The sequence below is a fragment of the Somniosus microcephalus genome, chromosome 7 (genome assembly GCF_052327205.1).
Source record: "Somniosus microcephalus isolate GS21.2 chromosome 7, FLI_Smic_1.0, whole genome shotgun sequence".
In the NCBI taxonomy this organism is placed as follows: domain Eukaryota; kingdom Metazoa; phylum Chordata; class Chondrichthyes; order Squaliformes; family Somniosidae; genus Somniosus; species Somniosus microcephalus.
In genome coordinates, this window is record NC_140993.1 from 69,808,448 (window position 1) to 69,835,132 (window position 26,685).

Here is a 26,685-nt window from a genome sequence, read left to right on the forward strand (position 1 = left end):
AGCAAAGGAGGTTGAGGGGTGATTTGATAGAGGTGTACAAGATTATGACGGGTTTGGAGAGGCTGTTCCCACGAGTTGATGGTACAAGGACTAGGCGACACAGATTTAAGGTTTTGGGCAAGAGATACAGGGGGGATGTGAGGAAAAACTTTTTTACGCAGCGAGTGGTGATGACTTGGAATTCGCTGCCGACGGAAATGGTGGAAGCGGAGACACTCAATGTTTTCAAGGGGAGACAGGATAGGCACTTGAGGGAAATAAACTTGCAGGACTACGGGGATAGAGCGAGGGAATGGGACTGACTGGATTGCTCTACAGAGAGCCGGCATAGACTCGATGGGCCGAATGAACTCCTTCTGTGCCATTATGACTATGGGGAGAAATTGAGTCGTGCCCCCTTTGGGGCGCTAACTTCGCCGGGGTGCTACTTTCCGCGCCCCAGAAAAATTAGTGCCACCATGGCCGAAATTGAGTGGTAGCGCCCGAAGAGGGAAGCAGGACGCTACTGGAAGCGCCCCGCCTCCCTCTTGGGGCGCTGCGAGGGAATATCGCTGTGTCACGTGCTGCAGCATGTCGCGCCACGGTATTGCAGGGCTTCATCCCCTTCTTAAAGGGGAGGGGTCTTGCGCAGCGCAACCTGGGGCCCAGTTGGGCCACCGGGGATCGGAGTGCTGGCAAAAGAGCCCCTCCTGACTCCCCAAAGCCTTTCCAGCATCTACAAGGCAAAAGTCAGGAGTGTGATGGAATACTCTGCACTTGCCTGGATGAGTGCAGCTCCAACAACACTCAAGAAGCTCGACACCATCCAGGACAAAGCAGCCCGCTTGATTGGCACCCCATCCACCACCTTAAACATTCACTCCCTGCTACTTCGGCACACTGTGGCTGCAGTGTGTACCATCTACAAGATGCACTGCAGCAACTAGCCAAAGCTTCTTCGGCAGCACCTCCCAAACCCACAACCTCTAGCAAATGGAAGGACAAAGGCAGCAGGCGCATGGGAACACCACCACCTCCAAGTCACACACCATCCTGACTTGGAAATATATCGCCATTCCTTCATCGTCACTGGGTCAAAGTCCTGGAATTACCTTCCTAACAGCACTGTGGGAGCACCTTCACCACAAGGACTGCAGCGGTTTAAGAAGGCGGCTCACCACCACCTTATCAAGGGCAATTAGGCATGGGCATTAAATGCTGGCCTTGTCAGCGACACCCACATCCCAGGAATGAAGAAAAACATTTTTTAAAAATCCACCATCTTCAACATTCACTCCCTCCACCACCATCGCGCCGTGGCTGCAGTGTTTACCATCTACAAGATGTGCTGCAGCAATTCGCCAAGGCTTCTTCGACCGCACCTCCCAAATCCGCGACCTCTACCACCTAGAAGGACAAGGGCAGCAGACACATGAGAACACCACCTCCTGCAAGTTCCCCTCCAAGTCACACACCATCCTGTCCTGTGTTCCCTGGAATTTTTTTTGGCCCAGCACGGCCCCTTTATTTGTGTCGGCATTCCATCTGAACAACAATGCTGCCAGGAAAGAACTGAACATATCCTTCTGCGGAAGGCAACTTACCCATGAACCCCAGCCACAATAACTGGGAATCACCCTGGGCAGGACTCTCACCTCTCGGCTTCATCTCACAAACACCGGCTAAAAAGTAAAAAGCTGGGGGATCCTGGTCCGGAAACTTGCTGGAACATCATGGGGGAGCACAGCCAGAACACTTCACACCACAACAGTGGCTCTAGTCTACTCTAGTGCAGAATACTGCTCTGCCTCATGGTCCTGCAGCCAAAGATCGTGAATGTGCAGCTAAACGCCGCCATGAGAACGGTGTCAGGGTCGCTTAAGTCCACTCCAACTGAGTGGCTCTCCGGTGCTGCCCCACATTGCCCCGCTTGTCATTTGTCACGACACTACCGTGCTCCGTGAGTTGGAAAAAATCATGACCTTCCCTTTAACGAAAGCTCTAAAAACCCACCATGAAAGCACTTAAAAACATGCCGGCCATTCTGGGAAACAGCAGCCAATATTCATGCAGCTGATGTCAACCCACTATCCAAATGGACAGAATCGTGGGACACTTGCAACATAAAGAACCAACACTTCATTACTGACCCAACAGCAGAAATCCATGGCTTCGGCTGCCCTCAAAAATGGTGAACAGCGCTCAACCAAATCCACACAGGGCATGGACGATGCGGCCACCTGCTCCACAAGTGGAAGATGAGGGACGACCCGAAGTGCGACTGCGGCCATGAGTCCCAGACCATGGAACACTTCACATCAACCTGCCCACTAAGATCTGTTGCGGGATGCATCTCATTTCTCCACTTGGCATCTCGGGAGGCGATCGAATGGATAGCCAAACTAGACATCCCATTATAAGCTTTTCATGTCCTACAAAAGTAGTAAATAGTATTAAACTTCTTGCAGCACTGCACCCAGGTCCTCGGGACTTGACTCCTGGCATTGATTGCCACGGATATCTGCTCCCACTGCCTTCTGAGCATGTGGCTAGAGGGCCACCTGGCTCCCTACGGATACAGCTATTCTCTCCTCCTTTCCAACTCCTTCACCAAGGCCTCCAGTGCAGCGTCGGAAAACCTTGGAGCACGCTCTCTCCCATGTTGTGCCATTATTGTGTTTCCCAGGTTAGAATCAGTTGTAAAACAACTTCCAGCACCTGCTTCAGCCACAATGTACCTCCGCTTTAAGAGGTGCAGGCTAGCTTTAAGTAGTGCTAGCCTCTGACGATTTTTGGCCACTGTTGATGCATGCAGTCAATCTACAGCGCGGTTAGCGCTTTCTGCACACTGCAATCATATTAATCAGCAGGCAGCACGAAGTTGGCGTGCTGCCTGCATTACATTAAACAGGCGCGGGTTAATCGTGCATCGCAATCCCCGCGCCGGTGTTTAGGGGCTATTGAATTTAGGCCCCCTTAGCTTTGGCCTTACAGCATGTCACTGATGTACACCAAGCTGCTCTCCAGCAGAGTGGTAGAAGGGAAGTGCAGCTGGCCCATGAGAGGGATGATGGCGAAAGAGGACATGGAAGTGGGAACACCACTCAAAGCACTCTCACTTCTGACCTGTTGCACACCCCCATCCCCCTCAGTCAGTATCCAACTTGCTGCCTTCTCTCCTGATGGCTGAGTCTGCCCCTGCACAGGTGCAGGTGGAACAGTCTTTGGCAGAGCTCTCACAGGCTTCAACACCCAGAGGTTGTCAGCCAAGAGCATCTCAACAGTCAGAGCAGGGATCCGAGTAGCCTGCCTCTACCTCTGCTCAAGCCACAGGGTTTGCACCACATAGGAGCAGTAGGAAAAGGAAGAGTAAAACTTTGTAGTTGCACAAGTGTATGAACATGGGTGTATGAGAAAATGTTAAATTTCCATTGTTTAGTAGAACCACATAAAATTTATTACTTTGCACCACTTTCTTGCCCATTCTTGGTTGCTGGGTGGCAACTCGCCTTTTCAGAAGCTTGTTGATGAATGGGAAGACATGAATTGACGGAGACCAACGGGGGGATGCGCAATGGGTCGTTGGTTGGTTATAGGACTGCTTTGTGTCACTGGGATTGGGAGCGGGTGGGAGGAGAGTGGCTGCTGGATGTGATTTTTGCATTGGTCTAGCGATAAGAGAATCCCGGGCAGCAATGTGAGCGGCTGGTGCTGCGTTGGGGTCGCCGTCTTCCTCTTCCTCTTCCTTGGGTACATCCACAGACGATGTGTGTTCAGTGCCTTGTTCCTTCTGCAGCTCTAATCCTCGCTGCTGTGCAATGTTGTGGAGAGCACAGCACACTACAATCATTCTGGAGACCCTGGCTAGCGAGTACTAAAGGGTGCCTCCAAATCTGTCCAGGCACCCATGCCAATCGCTTGTTCAATAACACATCTGGTTGTCATATGGCTTTCATTGTACCGCTCTTGGGCTTCATTGGTTGGGTTTCTCATGGGTGTCATTAGCCAAGTTTGAAGGAGGTATCCTTTGTCTCCTACAGCCACTCCTTAAGTCTGCTTGCAGATCCAAAGAGGTTGGGAAGCTTGGACTGTCACAGGATGAAAGCATCATGGCAGCTCATAGGGAATCTGGCGTACATATGCATAAACTGTTTTTTGTGGTTGCACACCAGCTGAACATTGATGGAATGGAACCCCTTGTGGTTTACGAATACTCCTGGTTGGTCTGGGGATGCACGGATTCCCACATGTTTGCAGTTGATGACGCCCTGCACCTGTGGAAAGGAAGATCCGGAGGCAAAAAAGTTGAGGGCAGTGGTGACTTTCATAGCCACTGGTAATGCACAGTTACCAGGTCCAGTAGGGAACCGGTCTTCTTCTGGGAGGCTACAGATGTCTGCCACAACCCGACACAACAACCTCAGCCTCCAGAAGCACTGCTCTTCCGAGTGGTCAAGGAAGCCGAGCCCCTGCCTGTATAGCCTGTTACATGGGTAGTGCTTCTTGCAAGCTCGACCCCTCTGCTGCTCCCCTCTCTGCTGGCCACCTGCAGGTCTCTCCACAGCAGGATGCTGCTGCTGGTGCTTCCCTCTCTGCTGGCCACCTGCAGGTCTCTCCACAGCAGGATGCTGCTGCTGGTGCTTCCCTCTCTGCTGACCACTTGCAGGGAATTAGATGTGTCTCACTTGAATATGGTATTCTGTCTCACTAGGTTGTTTTTCCTATCCACCTTCAGTAAAAAAAGAACATGTATGGTGGCAAGTGCAAGATCATGGTACCCAGTACATGCAATAAGTGGTCTGCGCACTGGATCATAGGGTAAGAAGACCTGCTCGCAGGAGCGACCACTGGTACTGAACCTGAGAAATTATCCAATCCAGACCCATGAAATTTCCAATATGGGTCACTGACTAGCATGGATACGGTGGTGTTGTGGTTATGTTACTGTGTGGCAAAGCCACCAAGGGACTCCTGTATATGACTATATAACTGCCTTTAACAGAGTGCTACAGCACCTATGTTTGTTTACTGTTTGTAAATAACCCGTTCTCGGTAAGTTCCAGAACCAGCGCGATGACGTCATCACGTTGGTCACGTGATGTCCCGAACGGCGGGAAACGTCATGACGTCAGGCTGGGAGGTTCCCAGGTCAGACCTCGTGAAGCCAGCCTTAAGAAAAGACCTGTTGATTGTTTCTCCTGCATTCCATTGTTTGTTCTTTAGTTTACATTAAACTTCGTTTAATTATCGGACTGACTCGACCTCAGTATTTCAGCTAGGGATCTGACGATTCCTACAGTGGTGACCCCGAAGCTTTGCGGCCGATTTTCACGGAGGAAGTGCGACGCAGCACGATGGATGTTAATGCAGTGACCTTGAAGCTCCCTCAATTTTGGGAACAACAGGCGACCTCCTGGTTCGTCCAAGCAGAGGCTCAGTTCCAACTTCGGAACATCGTGCTGGATCAGACCCGTTATCTTTACGTGGTCTCCGCACTGGACAGCTCAACGGCTTCGAGGATCATCAGCCTGCTGGAAAACCTGCCCGTGGATAACAAGTATGATACACTTAAGGCGCGACTAATGCAGGTTTTCGGCCTCACGAAAGCGGAGCGCGCGACGTTTACTCACACTGCCCGGGTTAGGTGACGCCAAGCCCTCTGAGTTGATGAGCCAGATGCTCACGCTCCTTGGTTCTGAGCCGCAGTGTTTTCTGTTCCCGGAACTGTTCCTGAGCCAGCTCCCCGAGCAGGTGCAAGCAGCCCTCGCCAGGTCAAAGGCTACGGACGGTGTAGCGCTCGCGGCCGAAGTCGACACTATTTATGCGGTGATGCAGCAGTACTGCGCCACCTCGAAGCGTCCCGCCCCGAAGAACCCCGCCTTGGCGCCTCCACCATCCGGTCTCTGTTACTATCGTGCCCGTTTCGGCCCAAAAGCCAGATGATGCCATCCTCCCTGTAGTTTCGTGCCTAATGCAACGAGAAAGCAACAGCACCGACTGCGTGAACGGAAGAACGACCCCGAGGTCAGTTTCGCATCTACGATGACGGTTGGAGATTCCGGGAAGTTACTTTATATCACCGACTCCATTTCGGGCCGGCGGTTTTTGTGTGACACAGGCGCCCAGTGCAGCATCCTCCCCGCTTCGCTCCTTGACGTCAGGGCCGGGAGGCGTGGTTCTCCACTCCAGGCCGGCAACGGCAGTGCTATTCGTACGTTCGGGAAGCGGCGAATCCAGGTGTGTTTCGGCAGGCAACGTTTCCTATGGGAGTTTATCACTGCCAAAATCGCACAGGCAATCCTCGGCGCTAACTTCTTCTGTGCCAATGGCCTATTGGTTGATTTACGAAATTGCCGTCTGATTCACGCCGCCACGTTTGCCTCCATCCCGTGCTTTCGGGGCTTAGGCGCGCCTCACACGGTTTCCTGCACCGTGCTGGCGCCCGACGACTTCGCCCGCCTTCTCAGGGTATTTCTGGATCTAACTCGGCCCACCTTCTCGGCAACGACCGCTAAACATGGTGTGGAGCACCACATCGCGACGACCAGCCCTCCGGTCTATGCCCGGGCTCGGCGGCTGGAACCCAGTAAACTCGAGGCCGCGAAGGCGGAGTTCGCCACCATGGAGCGGCTGGGGATTGTTCGCCGATCGGATAGTCCCTGGTCTTCGCCACTTCATATCATCCCTAAGCCCGGCGGTGGTTGGCGGCCCTGCGGCAATTATCAGCGCCTCAATGAGGTCACGACGCCCGACCGGTACCCAATACCGTACATCCAAGATTTCTCCGCACATTTGGCGGGCAATTCGTTTTTTTCCAAAATCGACCTCGCCCGGGGGTTACCATCAAGTGCCCGCCCACCCCCAGGACATCCAGAAGACGGCGGTCATTAACCCGTTCGGACTTTTTGAATTCCTCCGAATGCCGTTCGGGCTCAAGAATGCGGCGCAGGCGTTCCAGCGCCTTATGGATTCAGTGCTGCGGGATCTTAAGTTCCTGTTTGTGTATCTCGATGACACCCTGGTTGCCAGTACTTCGAAAGAGGAACATCTCAGCCACCTGCGCCTCCTTTTTCGCCGCCTCCATCAGCATGGCCTCATAGTTAACCCGGCCAAATGCCAATTCGGGCTGCGACAGATCGACTTTTTGGGCCACCGCATCACTGCGGAAGGAGCAGCGCCACTTCGGTCGAAGGTGGAGGCGATTGCTGCTTTTCCACACCCGCAATCCGTTAAAGCGCTCCAGGAGTTCCTCGGTATGGTAAATTTTTACCATCGGTTTGTTCCCCGGGCCGCGCAGCTTATGCAGCCACTCTACAAGGCACTCAGAGGGAAACCGGGGAAGGAACCTGTGGCCTGGACACCAGAGATGGATTGCGCTTTTGTGGACACGAAAGATGCTCTCGCAAACGCAACGATGTTGGCGCACCCGCTGCCTGGCGCCACCATCGAGCTTACGACTGACGCTTCGGACTACGCCATAGGCGCCGTGCAGGAGCAGTGGGTCGACGGGACGTGGCAACCGCTGGCGTTTTTTAGTCGCCAATTGCGTCGTAATGAACACAGCTACAGCACGTTCGACAGGGAGTTGTTGGCGTTGTTTCTGGCCATCCGTCATTTTCGTTTTCTGTTGGAGGTACGCCAATTCACCGCGTTTGTGGATCACAAGCCCCTGACGTTTGCCATGGCCAAGACGGCTGAGCCGTGGTCGGCTCGACAGCAACGACAGCTCACCTTTATTTCTGAGTTCACCACCGACATCCGGCACGTGGCCGGCAAGGACAACGTGGTCGCCGATTGCCTCTCGCGTGCGACGGTCCAGGCTGTCCAGCTGGGACTCGATTATTCACTCATGGCTGCTGACCAAGCGGCTGATCCGGAAACGCAAGCTTTCCGTACCGACTCCTCCTGCCTTCAGCCAGCGGATGTGCTTTTCCACTCGGCCGACACCTCCTTGCTCTGCGACGTCTCCTTGGGGGACCCCCGCCCGATCGTTCCGCTGTCCTGGCGTAGGAACGTTTTCGATGCCATCCACGGGCTTGCGCACCCTGGCGTGAGGGCTTCACAAAAACTACTGGCGTCCAAGTTCGGCTGGAGAGGGATGCGCAAGGATGTCCGCGACTGGGCCAACACCTGCGTTGTGTGCCAGCGGGCTAAGGTGCAGCGGCACGTCAAAGCTCCCGTAGCCGTTTTCGAAGTACCGGAGCGGCGTTTCGATCACGTCCATGTCGACCTCGGCCCACTACCGCCGTCACAGGGTTTCACACATCTCTTGACTATTGTCGACCGTACCGCCAGGTGGCCAGAGGCCATTCCTTTGACGTCCACCACCTCCGCGGATGTCGCCCGGGCTTTTCTTTCCTCCTGGGTTGCACGTTTCGGCGTTCCGTCTGATATTTCGTCGGACCGCGGGCCGCAATTCTCGTCTGCACTGTGGAACGCCGTAGCCTTGGGTTTGGGCACCAAGCTCCATCAGACCACGGCTTACCATCCGCAGGCAAATGGACTATGTGAGCGCTTTCATCGGTCCTTGAAGACGTCGCTGCGGGCAAGCCTCCAGGGGGCCACATGGATAGACAGACTGCCTTGGGTGATGCTCGGGTTACGCACAGCGCCCAAAGAGGACCTGCAGGCATCGGCCGCCGAGCTGGTTTATGGACAGCCACTCCGGGTGCCAGGCGAGTTTCTTCCGTCACCAACGCGACCTTGGTCGGCAGCCGAACAACTGGAGGCCCACCGGGATGCAGCTCAATCTTTTAGGCCAATACGACGTCACATCACGGTTTGCCCGCGTCACACGTTCTGCCGGAGCTTATGCAGGCTAAATTCGTTTTTTGTCAGGCATGACGCCCATCGTAGTCCTCTCACACCTCCATATACAGACCCTTTCCAGGTACTGCAGGCGGGTGCCAAGAGTTTTTTAGTGGACGTCGGGGGCAAGCCTGACCACATTTCCGTGGACCGCCTCAAGGCCGCACACCTGGACCTCGAGCGACCGGTCAAGGCAGCGCAGCCACCGCGTCGTGGGCGGCCGCCCGCTGCCGCCACACCTGACCGGACTGTTCCGCAGGCCAGCTCATCGTCTGCCCAGCCCATTCCTCTCTGGGAATATCGGAGTCGTTCGAACAGGCTTGTCCGACCTCCTCTGCAATTGACTTTTGTGGTTAAAGACACTTCTGGAGGGGCGCATGTGGCAAAACCACCAAGGGACTCCTGTATGACTATATAACTGCCTTTACAGAGTGCTACAGCACCTATGTTTGTTTACTGTTTGTAAATAACCCATTCTCGGTAAGTTCCAGAACCAGCGTGATGACGTCATCATGTTGGTCACGTGATGTCCCGAACGGTGGGAAACGTCATGACGTCAGGCTGGGAGGTTCCCAGGTCAGACCTCGTGAAGCCAGCCTTAAGAAAAGACCTGTTGATTGTTTCTCCTGCATTCCATTGTTTGTTCTTTAGTTTACATTAAACTTCGTTTAATTATCAGACTGACTCGACCTCAGTATTTCAGCTAGGGATCGGACGATTCCTACAACTGGATTAATAATCCAGACCACCATGGCAATTTGAGAATTTGAATTTAGTTTTTTTTTTAATGTAAAAAACCTTTAGGGCAGGAAATGAAGTTGTAACATTAATAATTTACTGCAGTGTTTGTGTACGCTGATTATCTTCAAACTAACCATTTGTCCACTTTTTTTAAAAAAAGATCACAAACCTCAGGCAACTCCACGAGTCCTTTGCACAGTTCAAGATCATTTTGCAGTAAGTACTGTTGTATGCTCTTTTTAGAATCATAGAATAGTACAGCACAGAAGGAGGCCTTTTGGCCCATCGTGTCTGCGCTAGCTCATTCGAAGAACAGTCCAGTTAATCGACTCCCCCACTCTTTCCCTATACCCCTGCAATTTTTTCTTCTTCAAGTAATTATCCAATTCCCTTTTGAAGTCTACTATTGAAACTGTATCCACCACCCTATCAGGCAGTGCATTTCAAATCCTAACCACACATTGCGTAAAAAGTTTTGCCCCATGTCTGGTTCTTTTGCCAATCACCTTAAATCTGTGGCTTCTCGATATTGACCCTGCAGTCGTTGGAAACAGTTTCTCCTTTTTTACTGTAACGAAATCCTTCATGATTTTAAACACCTTTATCAAATCTCCTCTGAGTGTTCTCTATTAGAAGGAGAACAACCCCAGCTTCTCTAGTCTATCCACGTAACGGTATTCCCTCATCCTTGGAAATATTCTAATAAATCTCTTCTGTACTCTCTCCAAAGCCTTCACGTCCTTCCTAAAGTGTGGTGCCCAGAATTGGATACATTACTCCAGCTGGGGCCAAACTAGTGTTTTATATAGGTTTAGCACAACTTCCTGGCTCTTGTATTCTATGCTTCTATTTATAAAGCCCAGGATCCCATGGGGCAAAAATTCAGTTGCTTTGTGCCTCCCGTTAGGGCCCCAAGTGGCACCTAGCGCCCAGGTGCGGCGCCACTAACTCCCCCTGCGAAATTCAGCAGGAGGTTGGCAGCGGCGGTAGCCGGTAGTGCCCCGTGGCATGCGCCTCCGGCTATGACATCATCGCCGTGCGCAGCGCCTCGGCTGCTAACTTGGCTCACGCCCCCTGACATACCACTGGACGCTATGTTCGACAGAGTCAGGGTGCCGTGTTTGCGGCCGGGGCAGCGCACATTAAAGGGCAGGTGCCGGGTGGCCAATATTTTTTGGGGCCGCCTGCCAGCACCTGCCCCCTCTCACCTCCTCCTGCAGGATGCCGGTCGCGATCAGGGAAGGGGGGCCTGTAATACCACAGCGCTACGTGGCGCCACGATATTCAATGGAAGCGCCCCAAGAAAGAGGGGGAGCACTTCCAGAAGTGCCCCGTTCCTGTTTGGGGCGCTACCATTCAATTTCGGCCACAGGGGCGCTAACTTTTTCGGGACACTACAAGTAGCGCCCCAGCGAAGTTAGCACCCCAAAGGGGGCACGACCCAATTTTTCCCCCATATGCTTTAATAGCTGCTTTGTTAACCTGTCCAGCCGCCTTCAAAGATTTGTGCACAAGCACCCCCAGGTGCCTCTGTTCTTGCACACCCTTTAATATTGTACCATTTAGTGTGTGTGCCCTCTCCTCATTCTTCCTACCAAAATGTATCAACTCACACTTCTCTCTGTTGAATTTCATATGCCATGTGTCCACCCATTCCACCAGCCTGTCTGTCTTCTTTGAAGTCTATTACTATCTTCCTCACTGTTTACTACACTTCCAAGTTTTGTGTCATCTGCACATTTTGAAATTGTGCCCTGTACCCCCAAGTCCAAGTCATTATATCAGTGGCCCTAGTACTGATTGGGGAACGCCACTGTATACTCCTTCCAGTCTGAAAAACAGCCATTCACCACAACTCTCTGTTTTCTATCCCTTAGCCAATTTTGTATCCATGCTGCTACTGCCCCTTTTATCCCATGGGCTTCAATTTTGCTAATAAGCCTAGTATTTGGTACGTTATCAAACGCCTTTTGAAGTCCATATACGCAACATTAACTGCACTGCCCTTGTAAGAGCCATAAAAGCTGAAGAAAATACTTTAAAATATTGGTTAAATAGCATAATACAGTTAATTTACCTGATTGACTTATTGTATTAAGAAACCCCCTATTTTCTTGCTCCAGTAGTATAGTCCGAGACACCCCCTTCATTCTTGCCACAATGGTACAGTCCCTAAGCCACACATGGTATGCAGCCATTTTACAGTTTAAACTCCACGTGGCTGAAGGAGGCAGAAGTTGTGAGGTTTGGAGCAATACAGTTTTTGACCGTGTTCGTTTATACGTGTTTGCTTTGTAATTCCGTTTGTGAAGTGTTATTGTAAACAGTTTAAAAGACAAAGCTACGTTTGGGAACGTTTTATTTCGACACGCGGCTACTCGTTGTTAAAAGCCCCACAGCTCACTGGCTGCCTGTTTGGAAACTAAGAAGCGCAACTACATTAGTCAAAAACTTGCTCCCTAAGAAAGAAAGGACGGAATCGTCGGCGAACGTATACATGAATGGTCACGGAGCCAGACGACAATATAAGAAAGCGAAGGTACAGTGACTGTTACTTGCTTTGTTCATTCTATTGAGAAGCTAAATAAGAGCTGCGGGTAAAATGGCCGAGGCCTTACGGATGCCAGGAGCTTCCCCCAGCCAGAAGGATTGCTGGCCAAAAGAGGGAAATAAAGCTCCCCCCAAAGGCAATGGAAGAGAAGTTACATAGAAGCATAGGTGCAAGGAAGGCTAAATTAGCTCAGATAACTGGAAAAATGAAGATAATTGATCGTCTCATGGAAGATAATGCTAATATTAAGAAAGCTGAAGACATAATGTATTACGATTTCTCCAAGCTGCATGAAGAATTTAATGTACTCAATGAAGATGTATTAGCACTTCTGTCTGAAGAAGAGGGAAACGCTGATCAGCACAACTGGTTTGATCTTAAATCAACCAGCATTAAGGACTATATCAAGGCCACAGAACAGTGGATGTTAAAGATTCGTCAAGATGCTGATACAGCAGAGAAAGATAAAGTTGACGATGAAGTCGGACCAGACGATAGCATTTCAGAGACTTCCGCCAGACCGAGCAAAAATCGAAAAGAAGGTAGCTCTGTTTCTGGACGCAGGTCAGTCGCTTCTACCACAAGCTCATCGTGACGCATGAGAGAGGAGGTTGAACGGGCGGCGTTGATGGCGCGCGCAGCATCTTTAGCGGAGAAGCAAGCTCTTGAACGGGAAGAGGCCCAACTGCAGGTCCAAGAGGCCCAACTGCAGGCCCAACAGGCCCAACTGCAGGCCCAAGTGCAGGCCCAACAGGCCCAACTGCAGGCCCAACAGGCCCAGGTGCAGGCAAAGAAAGAACAGCTGGAGATAAAAACAGCTATCGCGGTCTCAGACGCCAGGTTGAGTGCGTATGAAGATTATGAAGGCTCACGGGACGGCGGGAGCGAATACTGCCAGTCAATGTTGTCACATAGAGTTGGATCCAGGGCACCTTCAAGAGTTACAAGAGAGTCCGAAGGCAATCCCCTGGCACTACAGCGTGGAAGAGTGGCCTCTCCACTAACAGGAGCACGTGATGCTACCCCAGACGTCAGACGGTCTAGACTAGACCCTGCTGATGACCACCAGAGGCCTGAAGACACAGGGAGAAGCCTATACCGAGTGATGCAACGTCAGAACGAAATTACAGAGATGCTTGTAAAACAACAGAATCTGTTTCGACTCCCTCAAAGAGACATACCAGTGTTCCAAGGCGACCCACTCAAGTATAAGCCCTTCATCAGATCCTTTGAACAAGCCATTGACTCCAAAACAGAGAGCAGCAGTGATAAGTTGTACTACCTGGGACAGTACACCAGTGGTAAACCACAAGACCTGGTCAGAAGCTGTGAACACATGAGACCGGACCGGGGATACATAGAAGCCAGGAAGTTGCTGCAGGAGCACTATGGTAACGAGCTGAAGATAGCCACTGCATATATTGAAAAGGCTACCAAGTGGCCACAGATCAGATCGGAGGACGGAGAGGCATTGAACGCATATGTTCTTTTCCTCATAGGATGTCGCAACACCATGGAGGATGTTGAATTCATGGAAGAGATGGACAATCCTACGACTATGAGAATCATCATCTCTAAGCTTCCTTACAGGATGAGAGAACAATGGAGAAGAACAGCCTTTGAGATAATGGAGAGACGGAAAAGTAGAGCCAGGTTTGCAGACTTAGTGAATTTCATAGACAAACAGGCTAAAATTGCTAGGGACCCATTGTTTGGAAACATCCAGGATGCCAGCCCGACCACCGATGGAAGAGTGAAAGCCAAGCCTGTTGAATCAAAGACTCTCAGGAAAGGTGGTTCCAGGGGAAGCAGCTTTGCAACTATCGTCACTCAGGCCGAGGAAGAAAGGCCCCAGAACTCATCTCCCAAAAAGAGCAGCACAGTGACGCCTGCTAATGCCTTTCAGAAGCCATGCTTATTCTGCCAGAAGAATCATACATTGGATTTCTGCAGCGACATCAAAGCACAGCCACATAAGGACAGAATCGAATTCCTGAAGTACAACGGCCTATGTTTTGGATGTCTCTCTCAGGGGCACCTGAGTAGAAACTGTAAGCAAAGAACAACATGCAGAGAGTGCACTCGGAAACATCCCAGTCTGCTGCATATCCATAAAGAAGAACAAGTCTCTAAGAAGAGTGAAGAAAACAATACCGACGAGAAGGTTGTTTCAAGTGCTCTGGTGTCGCTAGAACCAGAGACTTGTGGATTCACTGGGGCCGGTGACAGTGATTGTATTCTTGCCATCGTACCAGTAAAGATCAAGTCTAAGAGGAGCGAGAAGCTTGTGGAGACTTACGCCCTCATGGATCCAGGTAGTTCAGCAACGTTCTGCACAGAATCACTCATGCGACAGCTGAACGTTAGAGGCAGAAGAACAGAAATCCTATTACGCACCATGGGTCATGAGAAGTCAATGCAAAGTTATATCCTGTCAGACCTAGAAGTGTGTGGACTTGAAGAGAAGGACTTCATAGACCTGCCTAATGTTTTCACACAGAGGGAGATTCCTGTTAGAATATGGAACTTAGCCCTGCAGAAGGATGTGGATAGATGGCCTTACCTAGAAAAGGTGCGTCTCCCATACATTGAAGCAGAAATTGGCCTATTAATTGGAACCAATGCCTACAAAACTATGGAGCCATGGCAGGTGATAAACAGCAAGGATGACGGACCCTACGCCGTCAGGACAGCCCTTGGATGGGTAGTCAATGGACCGTTAAGGAGAGATGATGGCAACAAGTCGAACAAGGAGGAACGACAAAATGTCACAGTTAATCGCACCTCTATCGCAAGCATTGAAGAGCTGTTGATACAGCAGTTCAACGCAGACTTTTCAGAACGCAGCTGCGAGGAAAAGACAGAGATGTCACAAGAAGACCATCAGTTCATGGATTTGATGACAAGGTCTACACAGTTCATCGATGGCCACTATCACATTGGTTTGCCACTGAGAAGACAGACCGCGAAGATGCCGAACAATCGCTGCATAGCAGAGCAACGTGCCATCAGTCTAAAGAGAAAGCTGAACAAGAACCCCGACTTTCACGAAGACTACAAAGGCTTCATGAGAAACATCATAGCGAAAGGCTATGCTGTAAAAGTGCCCGAGGAACAGTTGAACAGAGACGATGGAAGGGTCTAGTACATTCCTCATCACGGTGTGTATCACCCAAAGAAGAAAAAGATCCGTGTAGTGTTTGACTGCGCCGCCTCATTCAGAGGAACTTCACTGAACGACCAGCTGCTTCAAGGTCCTGATCTTACTAATACCCTCATTGGCGTCTTGACTAGGTTTAGACAAGAGCTCGTTGCCATGATGGCAGACATAGAATCAATGTTCTACCAAGTCAGAATCCCTGATGAAGATGCTGATCTCCTGCGTTTCCTTTGGTGGCCAGATGGCGACGTTAGTCAAGCGATGGTGGAATGTAGAATGGCTGTACACTTGTTCGGAGCCACATCATCTCCCAGCTGTGCAAGCTACGCTCTCAGAAAAACTGCAGAAGATGGCAAAGGCAAAGCACCATCAGAGGCTGTGGAGACAATCTTCAGAAACTTTTATGTCGATGACTGTCTGAAGTCCGTGTCAACAGAAGACGATGCCATCGCACTGTCAAGAGACCTTAGAACTCTGTGTTCGAATGGAGGATTCCATCTGACTAAATGGATAAGCAACAGCAGAGCAGTTCTAGCGTCTATCCCAGAAAAGGAAAGAGCCACTGAAGTCAAAGATCTGGACCTGAGCCACGATGTACTTCCTATCGAGAGAGCTCTTGGTGTACAATGGTCCATCGAGTCAGACACGTTCAACTTCAGAATAATGGTGAACGAAAGACCATCCACAAGACGAGGGATTCTCTCCGTGGTCAGTTCCATCTACGACCCTCTTGGATTCCTGGCACCACTCATTCTGCCGGTGAAGCTGATGCTACGAGAGCTGTGTAGAGACAAGAGAGGATGGGATGAAGATATCCCAGAAGGTCAAGCTCAGAGATGGCTCAGATGGTTGACAGATTTGCAACAACTTTCTAGCTTCAACGTCAGTAGATGCATCAAGCCTGTGAGTTTTGGAGTTACAAAGACGGCTCAACTACATCATTTCTCGGACGCCAGTGAGGACGGCTATGGCACGGCTACTTACCTCTTGCTGACAAATCAACAGGGCCAGAAACATTGTGCCTTCCTCATGGGGAAATCCAGGGTGGCTCCGCTGAAGCAGGTCACCATCCCGAGACTGGAGTTGACGGCAGCGGTTGTTGCAGTTAAAGTTGACCAGGTGATGCGGAAAGAGTTACAGCTCCCACTAGAAGAATCTGTCTTCTGGACGGATAGCACGACGGTGCTGAAGTATATAGAGAATGAGAAGATACGCTTCAAGACCTTCGTAGCAAACAGAATCTCATCCATTAGAGAAGCTACACAACCATCTCAATGGAGGTATGTAAACACCTCATTAAACCCAGCAGATCAAGCCTCACGGGGATTGAAGGCTGAAAACTTCATGAGGAGTGAAACTTGGATACAAGGCCCAAGTTATCTGCTGGAAACAGAGAGACCATGGCCAGAAAGACCAGATATGCCAAGTCAGATTGCTGAAGACGACGTCGAAGTCAAGAGATCAGTCACAGTAAATCTCATAACTACGAAAGAGAACTTTGACACAGTGAACAAGCTTGTTAACCATTTCTCAGGATGGCACCAGTTGAGGAAAGCAGTTGCATGGTTTCTAAGGTTGAAAGAGTTGCTGCTACACCTGAGCGGTAAGAGAAAAGAGTACCGAGCCACTATCAGTCAGTCTGAAAGTAACCCCGATAAGCAGAGAATGCTTCTACAGCAGTATATGCATCAGCACGAGACCACATTGGGTAAGAATTCATTGACCGTGGAGGATTTGGCCAAGGCTGAGATGGAGATAGTTTGCTTCAGTCAAAGACAAAGATACCCAGAAGAAATCGAAGCTTTACAGCGAAATACTCCAATCAAGAAAGGTAGTCATATCTACAAGCTGGACCCTACACTGCAAGATGGAGTACTGAGGGTGGGAGGGAGACTAAACAAATCTGCTATGCCAGAGGAGGCCAAGCATCCTGCTATCCTTTCTAAGGACCTCCGGGTTGCTACTCTCATTCTTCAGCATATACACCAGAGTATTGGACACAGTGGGAGGAATCACGTGCTTGCGAAGCTAAGACAAAGATACTGGATTCCAGGAGCTAATTCTGTAATAAGAAAAATACTCTCTGAATGCATTGTTTGCAGACGGTTACACGCTAGAGCTGGGGAGCAGAAAATGGCAGACCTGCCTGAAGACCGTTTGTTACCAGACAAGCCCCCATTTACAAACGTAGGGGTGGACTATTTCGGGCCTTTCGAGGTAAAGCGAGGATGGAGCCTTGTCAAGAGATATGGTGTGCTTTTCACTTGTTTGACCATCAGAGCAGTTCATATTGAGGTGGCACACACGCTTGACACTGATTCCTGTATTAACGCCTTGCGGCGCTTTGTCTGTAGAAGAGGTCAGGTGTCCATTATGCGTTCTGATAATGGCACTAATTTCGTCGGAGCGGAGAGCGAACTACGGGAAGCTATTGAAGGTTGGAATCGGCTTAAAATACAGGAAGCCATGATGCAAACCAAGACCAGTACCCTGGAAAGACCGATCACAAAGCTCTGCCTGCTACAAGAAGCAGCGTGAAAAGTTCCTGAACGAAAAAAGTGGACACTTATATTGTAAATATGTTGAACTCATTAGTTTATGACTCTTAATGTTTGAGGAATTGATACGCTTCATGTGCCTAGTCAATTAGGGGCCGGAATGTAAGAGCCATAAAAGCTTAAGAAAATACTTTAAAATATTGGTTAAATAGCATAATACAGTTAATTTACCTGATTGACTTATTGTATTAAGAAACCCCCTATTTTCTTGCTCCAGTAGTATAGTCTGAGACACCCCCTTCATTCTTGCCACAATGGTACAGTCCCTAAGCCACACATGGTATGCAGCCATTTTACAGTTTAAACTCCACGTGGCTGAAGGAGGCAGAAGTTGTGAGGTTTGGAGCAATACAGTTTTTGACCATGTTCGTTTATACGTGTTTGCTTTGTAATTCCGTTTATGAAGTGTTATAGTAAACAGTTTAAAAGACAAAGCTACGTTTGGGAACGTTTTATTTCGACACGCGTCTACTCGTTGTTAAAAGCCCCACAGCTCAGTGGCTGCCTGTTTGGAAACTAAGAAGCGCCACTACAGCCCTCATCCACCCTCTCTGTTACCTCATCAAAAAACTCAATCAAGTTAGTCAAACACAATTTGCCCTTAACAAATCCATGCTGGCTCTCCTTTATTAGTCCACGCTTGTCCAAGTGGCTGTTGATTTTCTCTCAGATTATTGTTTCTAAAAGCTTCCCCACCACTGACATTAAACTGACTGGCCTTTAATTGCCAGGTTTATCCTTCTCTCCTTTTTTGAACAAGGGTGTAACATTTGCAATCCTCCAGTCCTTTGGCACCTCCCCCATATCTAAGGAGGATTGGAAGATTGTGGCCAGCACCTCTGCAATTTCTACCCTTACTTCCTTCAGTAATGATGCATCCCATCCAGACCAGGTGACTTATCCACTTTAATTACCGCCAGCCTGTCCAGTACCTTCACTTTATCTATTTTTATCTCATCCAGTATCCCAGCAACCTCCACATTTACCATAGCTTTGGCATAGTCCTCTTCCTTGGTAAACACCAATGCAAAATACTCATTTAGTACCTCAGCCATGCCTTCTACCTGAACCAATAGTTCTCCATTTTAGTCCCTAATCGGCCCCACCGCTCCTCTGACAACCATTTTACTGTTAATATGCCTATAGAAGACCTTTGGATTCCATTTTGTTAGCTGCCAATCTGTTCTCGCACTGTCTCTTTGCCCCTCTTATTTCCTTTTTCACTTCTCCGCTGTACTTTTTATATTCAGCCTGATTCTCCCTTGTATTATCGAACTGACATCTGTCATATGCCCCCTTTTTCTGCTTCACCTACTCTCCAACTCCTTCGTCATGCAGGGAGCTCTGGTTTTGGTTGCCCTCCTATTTCCCCCTTGTAGGAATGTACCTAGACTGTACCCGAACCATCTTCTCTTTAAAGGCCGCCCATTGCTCCATTACATTTTTGTCTACCAGTCTTTGACTCCAATTTATCTGGGCCAGCTCCCTCCTCAATTTGCTGAAATTAGCCCTCCACCAGTTATGTATTTTTATTCTAGATTGCTCCTTGTCCTTCTCCATAATTAATCTAAATCTTACGATACTATGATCACTATTCCCGAGATGCTCCCCAACTATGATATTCTCCACTTGACCCACTTCATTCCTAAATCTAGCAATGCCTCCTTCCTCGTTGGGCAGGAAACATACTGATCAAGAAAATTCTCCTGAACACACTTCAGAATTTCCTCCCCTTCTCTGCCCTTAACACAATCAATATTGGAGTAGTTAAAGTCTCCCATTATCACTGCTATATAGTTCTTGCACTTCTCAGTTACTACCTTTGAGGTCCTGCTTTTTAACTTACTCCCTAGCTCCTTAAGCTCTGAGTGCAGGACCGCAACCCTCTTCCTCCCTATGTCGTTGGTTCCAACATAGACCACGACTTCTGGCTCTTACCCTTCCCCCACAGAATGTTCTGAACCCTCTCTGTGATGTCCTTTACCCTGGCACCAGTGAGGCAACATACTCAGGTCTCACATCGACAATAGCAGAACTGCCTGTGTGTCCACCTGACTATCAAATCTCCAATTATTACTGCATTTGCTTTGTTGTAGCCCCCTTTGCAGTCGTTTGCCTCATGGTGCCAGGCTCAGGACTGCACTCCTTTGAGGTGTTGTCACCCTCAACGGTATGCAGTGCTGAATATCTGTTTGAGAGTACCACACTCCCGTAGAATTCCTGCACTGGCTACCTCTTCCTACCCTTCCGGGTGGCCACCCACTTGTTATTCGGAACTTTATCTGGCTGTGGGGTGACCTGGAACATACACTCAAGGACACACTCAGCCACCTATATGCCCTGCAGTGAATCCAGCTGCCCCTCAAGCTCAGAAACCCTCGGTGTGAGTTTGGGCAGCTAGAGGCACTTCCTGCATACATGGGCCTCCAAGATATATGAAGCATCCTGAATGGTGCAGCAATTGCAGGCTACGGGTCGTAGCTGTCCCGCCATTCAAAATAGAAACTTAAAATAAACTACTTGGGTACAAGGTGATTTATATAATTGGTGTTAACTAGGTCTAAACAACACTGCAATTTTTCTATTCGCTCCTCAAAGCAAACTACCCAAAGACTAAATTATTTACTCAAGCTCAACAAGATCCACTGAGATGCTAAATACAAAGAGCCTAAATATTAGATACTTAACTTAGAATCCTCTGGTTTTGTGGCTCCACTCCTTCTTTTGAGTTGGACGTGAGAAACCACCTTCCTCCTCGCCATCGAATTCCTACTATCACCAAATTCTCAGCTTTCACTCTGTTTGTGATCCACTCAGATTGCGATTCACCCAGCTCTGTCTCCAACCTCTGTGCTCAAGCTCATGTCCTAATAATTATATATTCATTACGCTGTGATGATTCCTCGGGTATCGAACACTCCCAGGGCAGATACAGCACAGGGTAGAAACAGAGGAAAGCTTCCTCTACGCTGTCCCATCACGCACTCCCCGGTCATGTACAGCATGGGTCAGATACAGAGTAATGCTTCCTGTACATTGTCCCATCAAACACTTGCAGGGCAGGTACAGCATGGGTAAGCTCCATCTACACTGCCCCATCAAGCACTCCTAAGTCAGGTTTCCTCCACACTGTCCAACCAAACACTCCCATGTCAGGAACAATACAAGTTAGGCACAGAGTAAAGCTCCCGCCAAACTGTCCAATCAAGCACTTTCAGCTCCGGTACTCCCTTTGTCTACATTACATCAGTGACTACATTTTAAAAGTACTTCATTGGTTGTAAAACACTTTAGGGGCTCCTGAGATCGAGAAAATCGCAATAGAGATCCAAGTTTACTCTTTCTTTCTTTGTCCTAATCAACCCAAACACTCTTAGGTCAGGTATAGCATGGGCTAGAAACAGACTAAGGCTCCCTGTACACTGTTCCTTCAAATACTCTCAGTGCAGGAACAGCACCGATTAGATACAGAGTAAAGCTCCCTCTACACTGTCCCACCAAACGCTTTCAACTCCGGTACTCCCTTTGTCTCTGTCTCTGCCTCTGCAGCCTGTGCCTCTGCCGCTGCCTCTGTCTCTGTCTCTACTGCTGTCTCTGCCTCTACTGCTGTCTCTGCCTCATCTCCGCCTCCGCCTCCATCCTTACTGCTGCCTCTGTCCCTACTACTGTTACTGCCACCTGTGTCACTACTGCTGTTTCTGCTTCTGTTGCTGTTTCTGTGCCTGCTGCTGTCTTTGTATCTGCCTTTGTCTCTGCTGCTGCCTTTGCCTTTCTTTTTAACCAACTGAAGTGAAAAGTGGCTTTGAATCTACCTGTTAGCCTGCCTCCTTCCCTGTGGAGAAACACTCAACTTTTAGTCAGCACCTTCCCTCAGTGAGATAAGGAACGCGTCACACAAGGAACTGCCGGAATATATCGACATTGGGTGCATACACCCCTGAGCTGTGAACATTTCTACAGTTCACAGATCACAGAAACCCCACAGTGCAGATAGAGGCCATTTCGGCCCATCGAGCCTGCACCAACACATATCACACCCGATCCCCGTAACCCCTACACCAACACATATCCCAGTAACCCCACGTATTTAATCCCCCTAACACTAAGGGTCAATTTATCATAGCCAATCAACCTAACCCGCACATCTTTGGACTGTGGGAGGAAACCGGAGCACCCGGAGGAAACCCACGCAAACACGGGGAGAATGTGCAAACTCCACACAGACAGTCGCCTGAGGCCGGATTCGAACCCGGGTCTCTGGCGCTGTGAGGCAACAGTGCTAACCACTATGCCACCGTTCTCAGCAAAATTCAGTTCATGGTCAAAATCCCAACCTCTGATTTATTTTTTCTCTTCTTTCACCCTAAGGCAACAAGAGCAGGAAATAGAGACTGCATTACGGACGAAGTACATCCTAATTGATAAAATGAATAAAGCAACCAGCTATACTCCCGAGCCGGTGAGTGTGAGAAAGCCTGGGTGGGCAGGGCTGGTCCTTGGACGCAATTTAAAAAAGAAAAATTTACATTTTTTTTTATAGTGCCTTATCACACGTCTCAAAACATTACACATGCTATCAATTGCTTTGAAGTATAGATTGTTATGTAGGTGAATGGTCAATTAATCTGGTGGTATTGGTTGAAGACAGAATGTTGGCCAAAAGGCCCTCTCCCTGTCCCTCTTCAAATATTACTGTGGGATTTTAATTTCAACCAGAACAAGTAGATGGGGCCTCAGTTTAACTTCTCACCAAAAGGGCAACCCCTCCAACAACAGAGCACTCACAAGATGGACACAAGGTGAGGGAGACCATCCACCTAGAAGGACCTACAGTCCACCAGTCATAGCATCCAATTGCTTTTTAAATGAGGGTTTATTTTATTTTGTCTTCACGACACTAACTGGGATGTCTGCCTGTGTCCCATTTACCAGAACTCAACGAGTTATGATGATCTGGAATGCACTGCCTGAAAGGGTGGTGGAAGCAGACTCAATAGTAACTTTCAGAAGGGACTTGGAAAGGAAAAATTTGCTGGGCTTAGGGAAAGATCAGGGGGAGTGGGACTAATTGGACAGCTCTTTCAAAGAGCCAGCACAGACACAATGGCTGCGATTTTTTCCTATCGATGCAGCTTGGGGGCGGGACAGCTGCCTTCCGGGTTTCAGTCCCGCCCCCATGACATCAGACACACAGGCGTGATTTTGCGTCAATTGGCCTTGTTAAGCCCGCCCTGCAGGCTTGCCAGCCAATTAAGAGGAAGCCGGTGTCAGATGACGTCAGTTGTTGATGCGTCATCTGCCAGTTTTCTTAAAGGGACCATGCACAATTTTTTTTGACTGCTGATTTTTCAGTGTTTGATAGTATTGAGGTGCTGCAAACACCAACAATCACTGTACAAAGGTGAGCCCAGGCTCTCCAGTGACTCCCTCCTTAGGCTAGAACAGATGGCAGCTGCAGGTGAGGTTACAGAAGCGATCTGTCACTGGTGAGAGAGGTTCTCCCAATGAGATGGGACTACACAAACAATTCAAAACTTGTCACCTACAGAAAAGTGTAAATACATTAAAAATGATTTTCCCAACATTTTCTTACCTCTAAAACTCACCAGTGTACAATTGGATCCTTCACACCACTTCTGCAGCTGTCATCCATGCAGAAACATTACAGCAGACTCACAACACGCCACACTTACCAGGCATGGTGTCCGGATGTCGGGAAGCCCGCAGTAGACCTGTCAAAATTGCAAAAAGCCTCTTAACTGCCTGTTAACAAGCAGTTAAGTGTCTATACTCCTCTTCCCGCCGCTAGGTGTCGGGTCCATGTGCAAATTGGGGACCCGACACCTGGGAAGATTGATTGGAGGGGGGTTGACAGTGGGTTTCCGACCCGCTGTCAATCTTTGCGATTTTGCCAGATGTCCCACCTCCAAATCCGCCCCCTGAGCACCGGCAAAATTCCGGCTAATGGGTTGAATGGCCTCCTTCTGTGCTGTATGATTCTATAAGTACACAAGTGTGGAATGACCAGAACTTGAGCATGACTCCTCTGACTTGTACATTACTGTTTTGGCTATCTAGTTCAGTATTCTGTTTGTTTTGTTGGTTGCTGCTCCTCATTAATGGAATACTCCCTGAAGAGGGGCTTGAAACTACAGCCTTCTGATTCAGAGGTAACGAAAATTAGACTCAAACAAAAATACTTTTACAAATAAATCAAAATAACTCCCCAGGAGAACAGGGATTGATACCAGGCTCAGCTATAGGCAGCAAAAGGTGCCATTAGGGTAGCCAAAAGGTTAGTTGAAAAAAAGATTGGGGATAACTCTGGTTGCAATTTTAGGATTTAGAAGGCGATAAAAGACACTGCAGGGTAAACGCTAGTCAACTCCCTGGACATAGCAGAGGTTTTAAATGGCTACTTTCCATCAGTCTTCACTCCAGTAGACAATGTTCAGTTACCATTACTACAAAGTACAGTTAATACTAAAGTGGACAATATTAAAGTGAATGCACATATAATCCAGGAAAGAATAACGTGTCTCAAATCTTAGGGCTGCTGGGCTTGACGGCATTCACCCTGGAGAGCTCAAAGCAATCGGGACATGTTAAGTGAGCCCCAGTCTTATATATTTATTTGGTCACTAGGGATAGGGATTGTTCCCATGGATTGGAGGGAGTATCAATATTTAAAAAGTGCAGCAAGTCAGAAGCTGGAAATTACAGGCCTATTCGCCTAATGTCAGTTTTTGGAAAGGTGTTGGAAGGGATAATTTGAGAGACCCCATATGACCACCTGGACACAGAAGTGGTTATTACAGACTCTCAACAAAGCTTCTCACCAACCTGGCTGAATTTATTGAGATGATAACTAGGTTGGTGGATGAGGTTAGCCCTGTTGACATTATTTGGACTTTCAGAAAGCTTTCAACAAGGTGTCGCGCAATAGGTTACATTGTAAGATAAGAGTCTTTAGGGATAGGAGGGCAGATCCTGGATTGGATAAAGGGTTGTTATTAATGGAAGTGGCTCTGTGTGGAGACCAGTTACTAGTGGAGTCCCGCAGGGGTCGGTGTGGGACCACTGCTCTTTACAATCTACATTAACAATCTAGACAAAGGTGTCGTGGGTACTGTCTGCAAGTTCTCAAACAACACAAAGATCTGTGCTAGGACCCTAGATGAGAGAAAAAGCCTACAATCTGATCCAGTTCCAAGCGGGGAGTGGACTGTGTGGATAAACTAGGTTAGGAAAAATGAAGGGTCGTGCATATAAGCTACGCAAGCATAGAGCTAGGTTAAATGTTTAGGAGGTTTTGCTTAATGTGGAGCGTTGTTGGCACTTGAAACAAGTTACCAGCATGTGTGGTGAGTGCAGAATCATTGGCCTCAATTTCAAACACTTCCCCTCAGCCGGGTGACTGATGCATTTTGCCAGGGCCAGTCAATATAGCTCCTTCTCAACTGATGACAACAGTCAGACCAAGGGGTTTGCAGCTCTGGCTGGCTTTTCACAAGTGCAGGGTGCCATAAACTACACACATGTAGCAATCAGGACACTCCCAACCAAATGGTTGTTTCTCCTGGCTGGAGTGTCTAGAACTAGGGGGCATAGTCTCAGGATAAGGGGTTGGCCATTTAAGACTGAGATGAGGACGAATTTCTTCACTCAGAGGGTTGTGAATCTTTGGAATTCTCTACCCCAAAGGGCTGTGGAAGCTGAATCTTTGAGTATATTCAAGGCTGAGATAGATAGATTTTTGGACTCTAGGGGAATCAACGGATATGGGGATCGGGCGGGAAAGTGGAGTTGAGGTCAAAGATCAGCCATGATCTTATTGAATGGCGGAGCAGGCTCGAGGGGCCATATGGCCTAGTCCTGCTCCTAATTCTTATGTTCTTATGACCAGCCGCGAGCCTTTGTTAACTGCAAGGGCTTCCACTCCATTAATGTACAACTCTTGTGCAACTACAAGAAGAGGTTCAGACAAGTATATGCCTGATACCCAGGGAATTGCCATGATGCCTTCATCTCCCAGCAGTCTAATTAGCCACCCCCACCCAATGTTTCGTCCTGTAACCAGTCTTATAGGATGGCTGCTTGGGGACAAGGGATACCCAGTTCTACCATGGCTAATGATCCCTTTTCAGAACCCCACCACTCCACAACAGAACAAGTACAGAAGTAGCTACATCACCACAAGGTGTGCCATAGAGCAGGCCATTGTGATACTAAAGTTAAGTTTCAGGTGCCTTGACTGGTCTGGAAGCTCCCTGCAATAATCACCAGCCAGAGTATCCAGAATAATTGTGGCATAATAATTGCTGAACAAAAACAACTGGAGGTACAGGAGGAAGAAGGCCTACAGAACTCATCATCTAATGAGAAAGAGGATGGTGAGAAAAAAGATGAATATCATGACGCACAGCGTGCGAATCACCTTGCGATCAGAGATGCAAGGGATGCTCTCCTAGCTCAGTGATTTACCTAGATATCTGCCACTTCTACTGCTTATGTGACCACTTACGTGCACTAACAGTCCTGCAAACTTCACTCCATTACTTTGCAAGCCTCCAACTTGTCACCTTGAAAACACTGAACCGACATCTACATCTATGACATAAAAAGCAGATACAGAAATTGCTTTGAAAGCAGAGTGATGAGTGAAATTGGATTTAATGTGCAGCAAAAATTAAATACTAACAAATCAATTAGTGCAACGCCCAAGTGTGAACCATAAATGCTCTTTTTATCCGATTGCTTCCTAATCCTACCACTTCTACGAGGTTCTACCCCAGTGGCTTGAGTAGAGATGGTTGTAGTCTGCTGTGCATCTTTCTCAGACTCCTGAGATGCTCGCAACCGACGACTCCTGGGTCCTCGAGGCTGTG

General features: G+C 48.8%; 1 protein-coding gene across 5 annotated transcripts in view; it reads left to right on the plus strand.

Annotated features, from left to right (window-relative positions):
* kif9 (kinesin family member 9) overlaps positions 1–26,685 on the plus strand; it is a 191,976-nt gene that overhangs the window by 86,621 nt on the left and 78,670 nt on the right. For all 5 annotated transcript variants that reach the window (XM_085992553.1, XM_085992555.1, XM_085992556.1 and 2 more), the window contains 2 exons: positions 9,689–9,744; positions 22,166–22,256. In XM_085992553.1, coding sequence (XP_085848679.1) covers positions 9,689–9,744; positions 22,166–22,256 — 147 coding nt within the window. The remainder of the gene's footprint in view (positions 1–9,688; positions 9,745–22,165; positions 22,257–26,685) is intronic.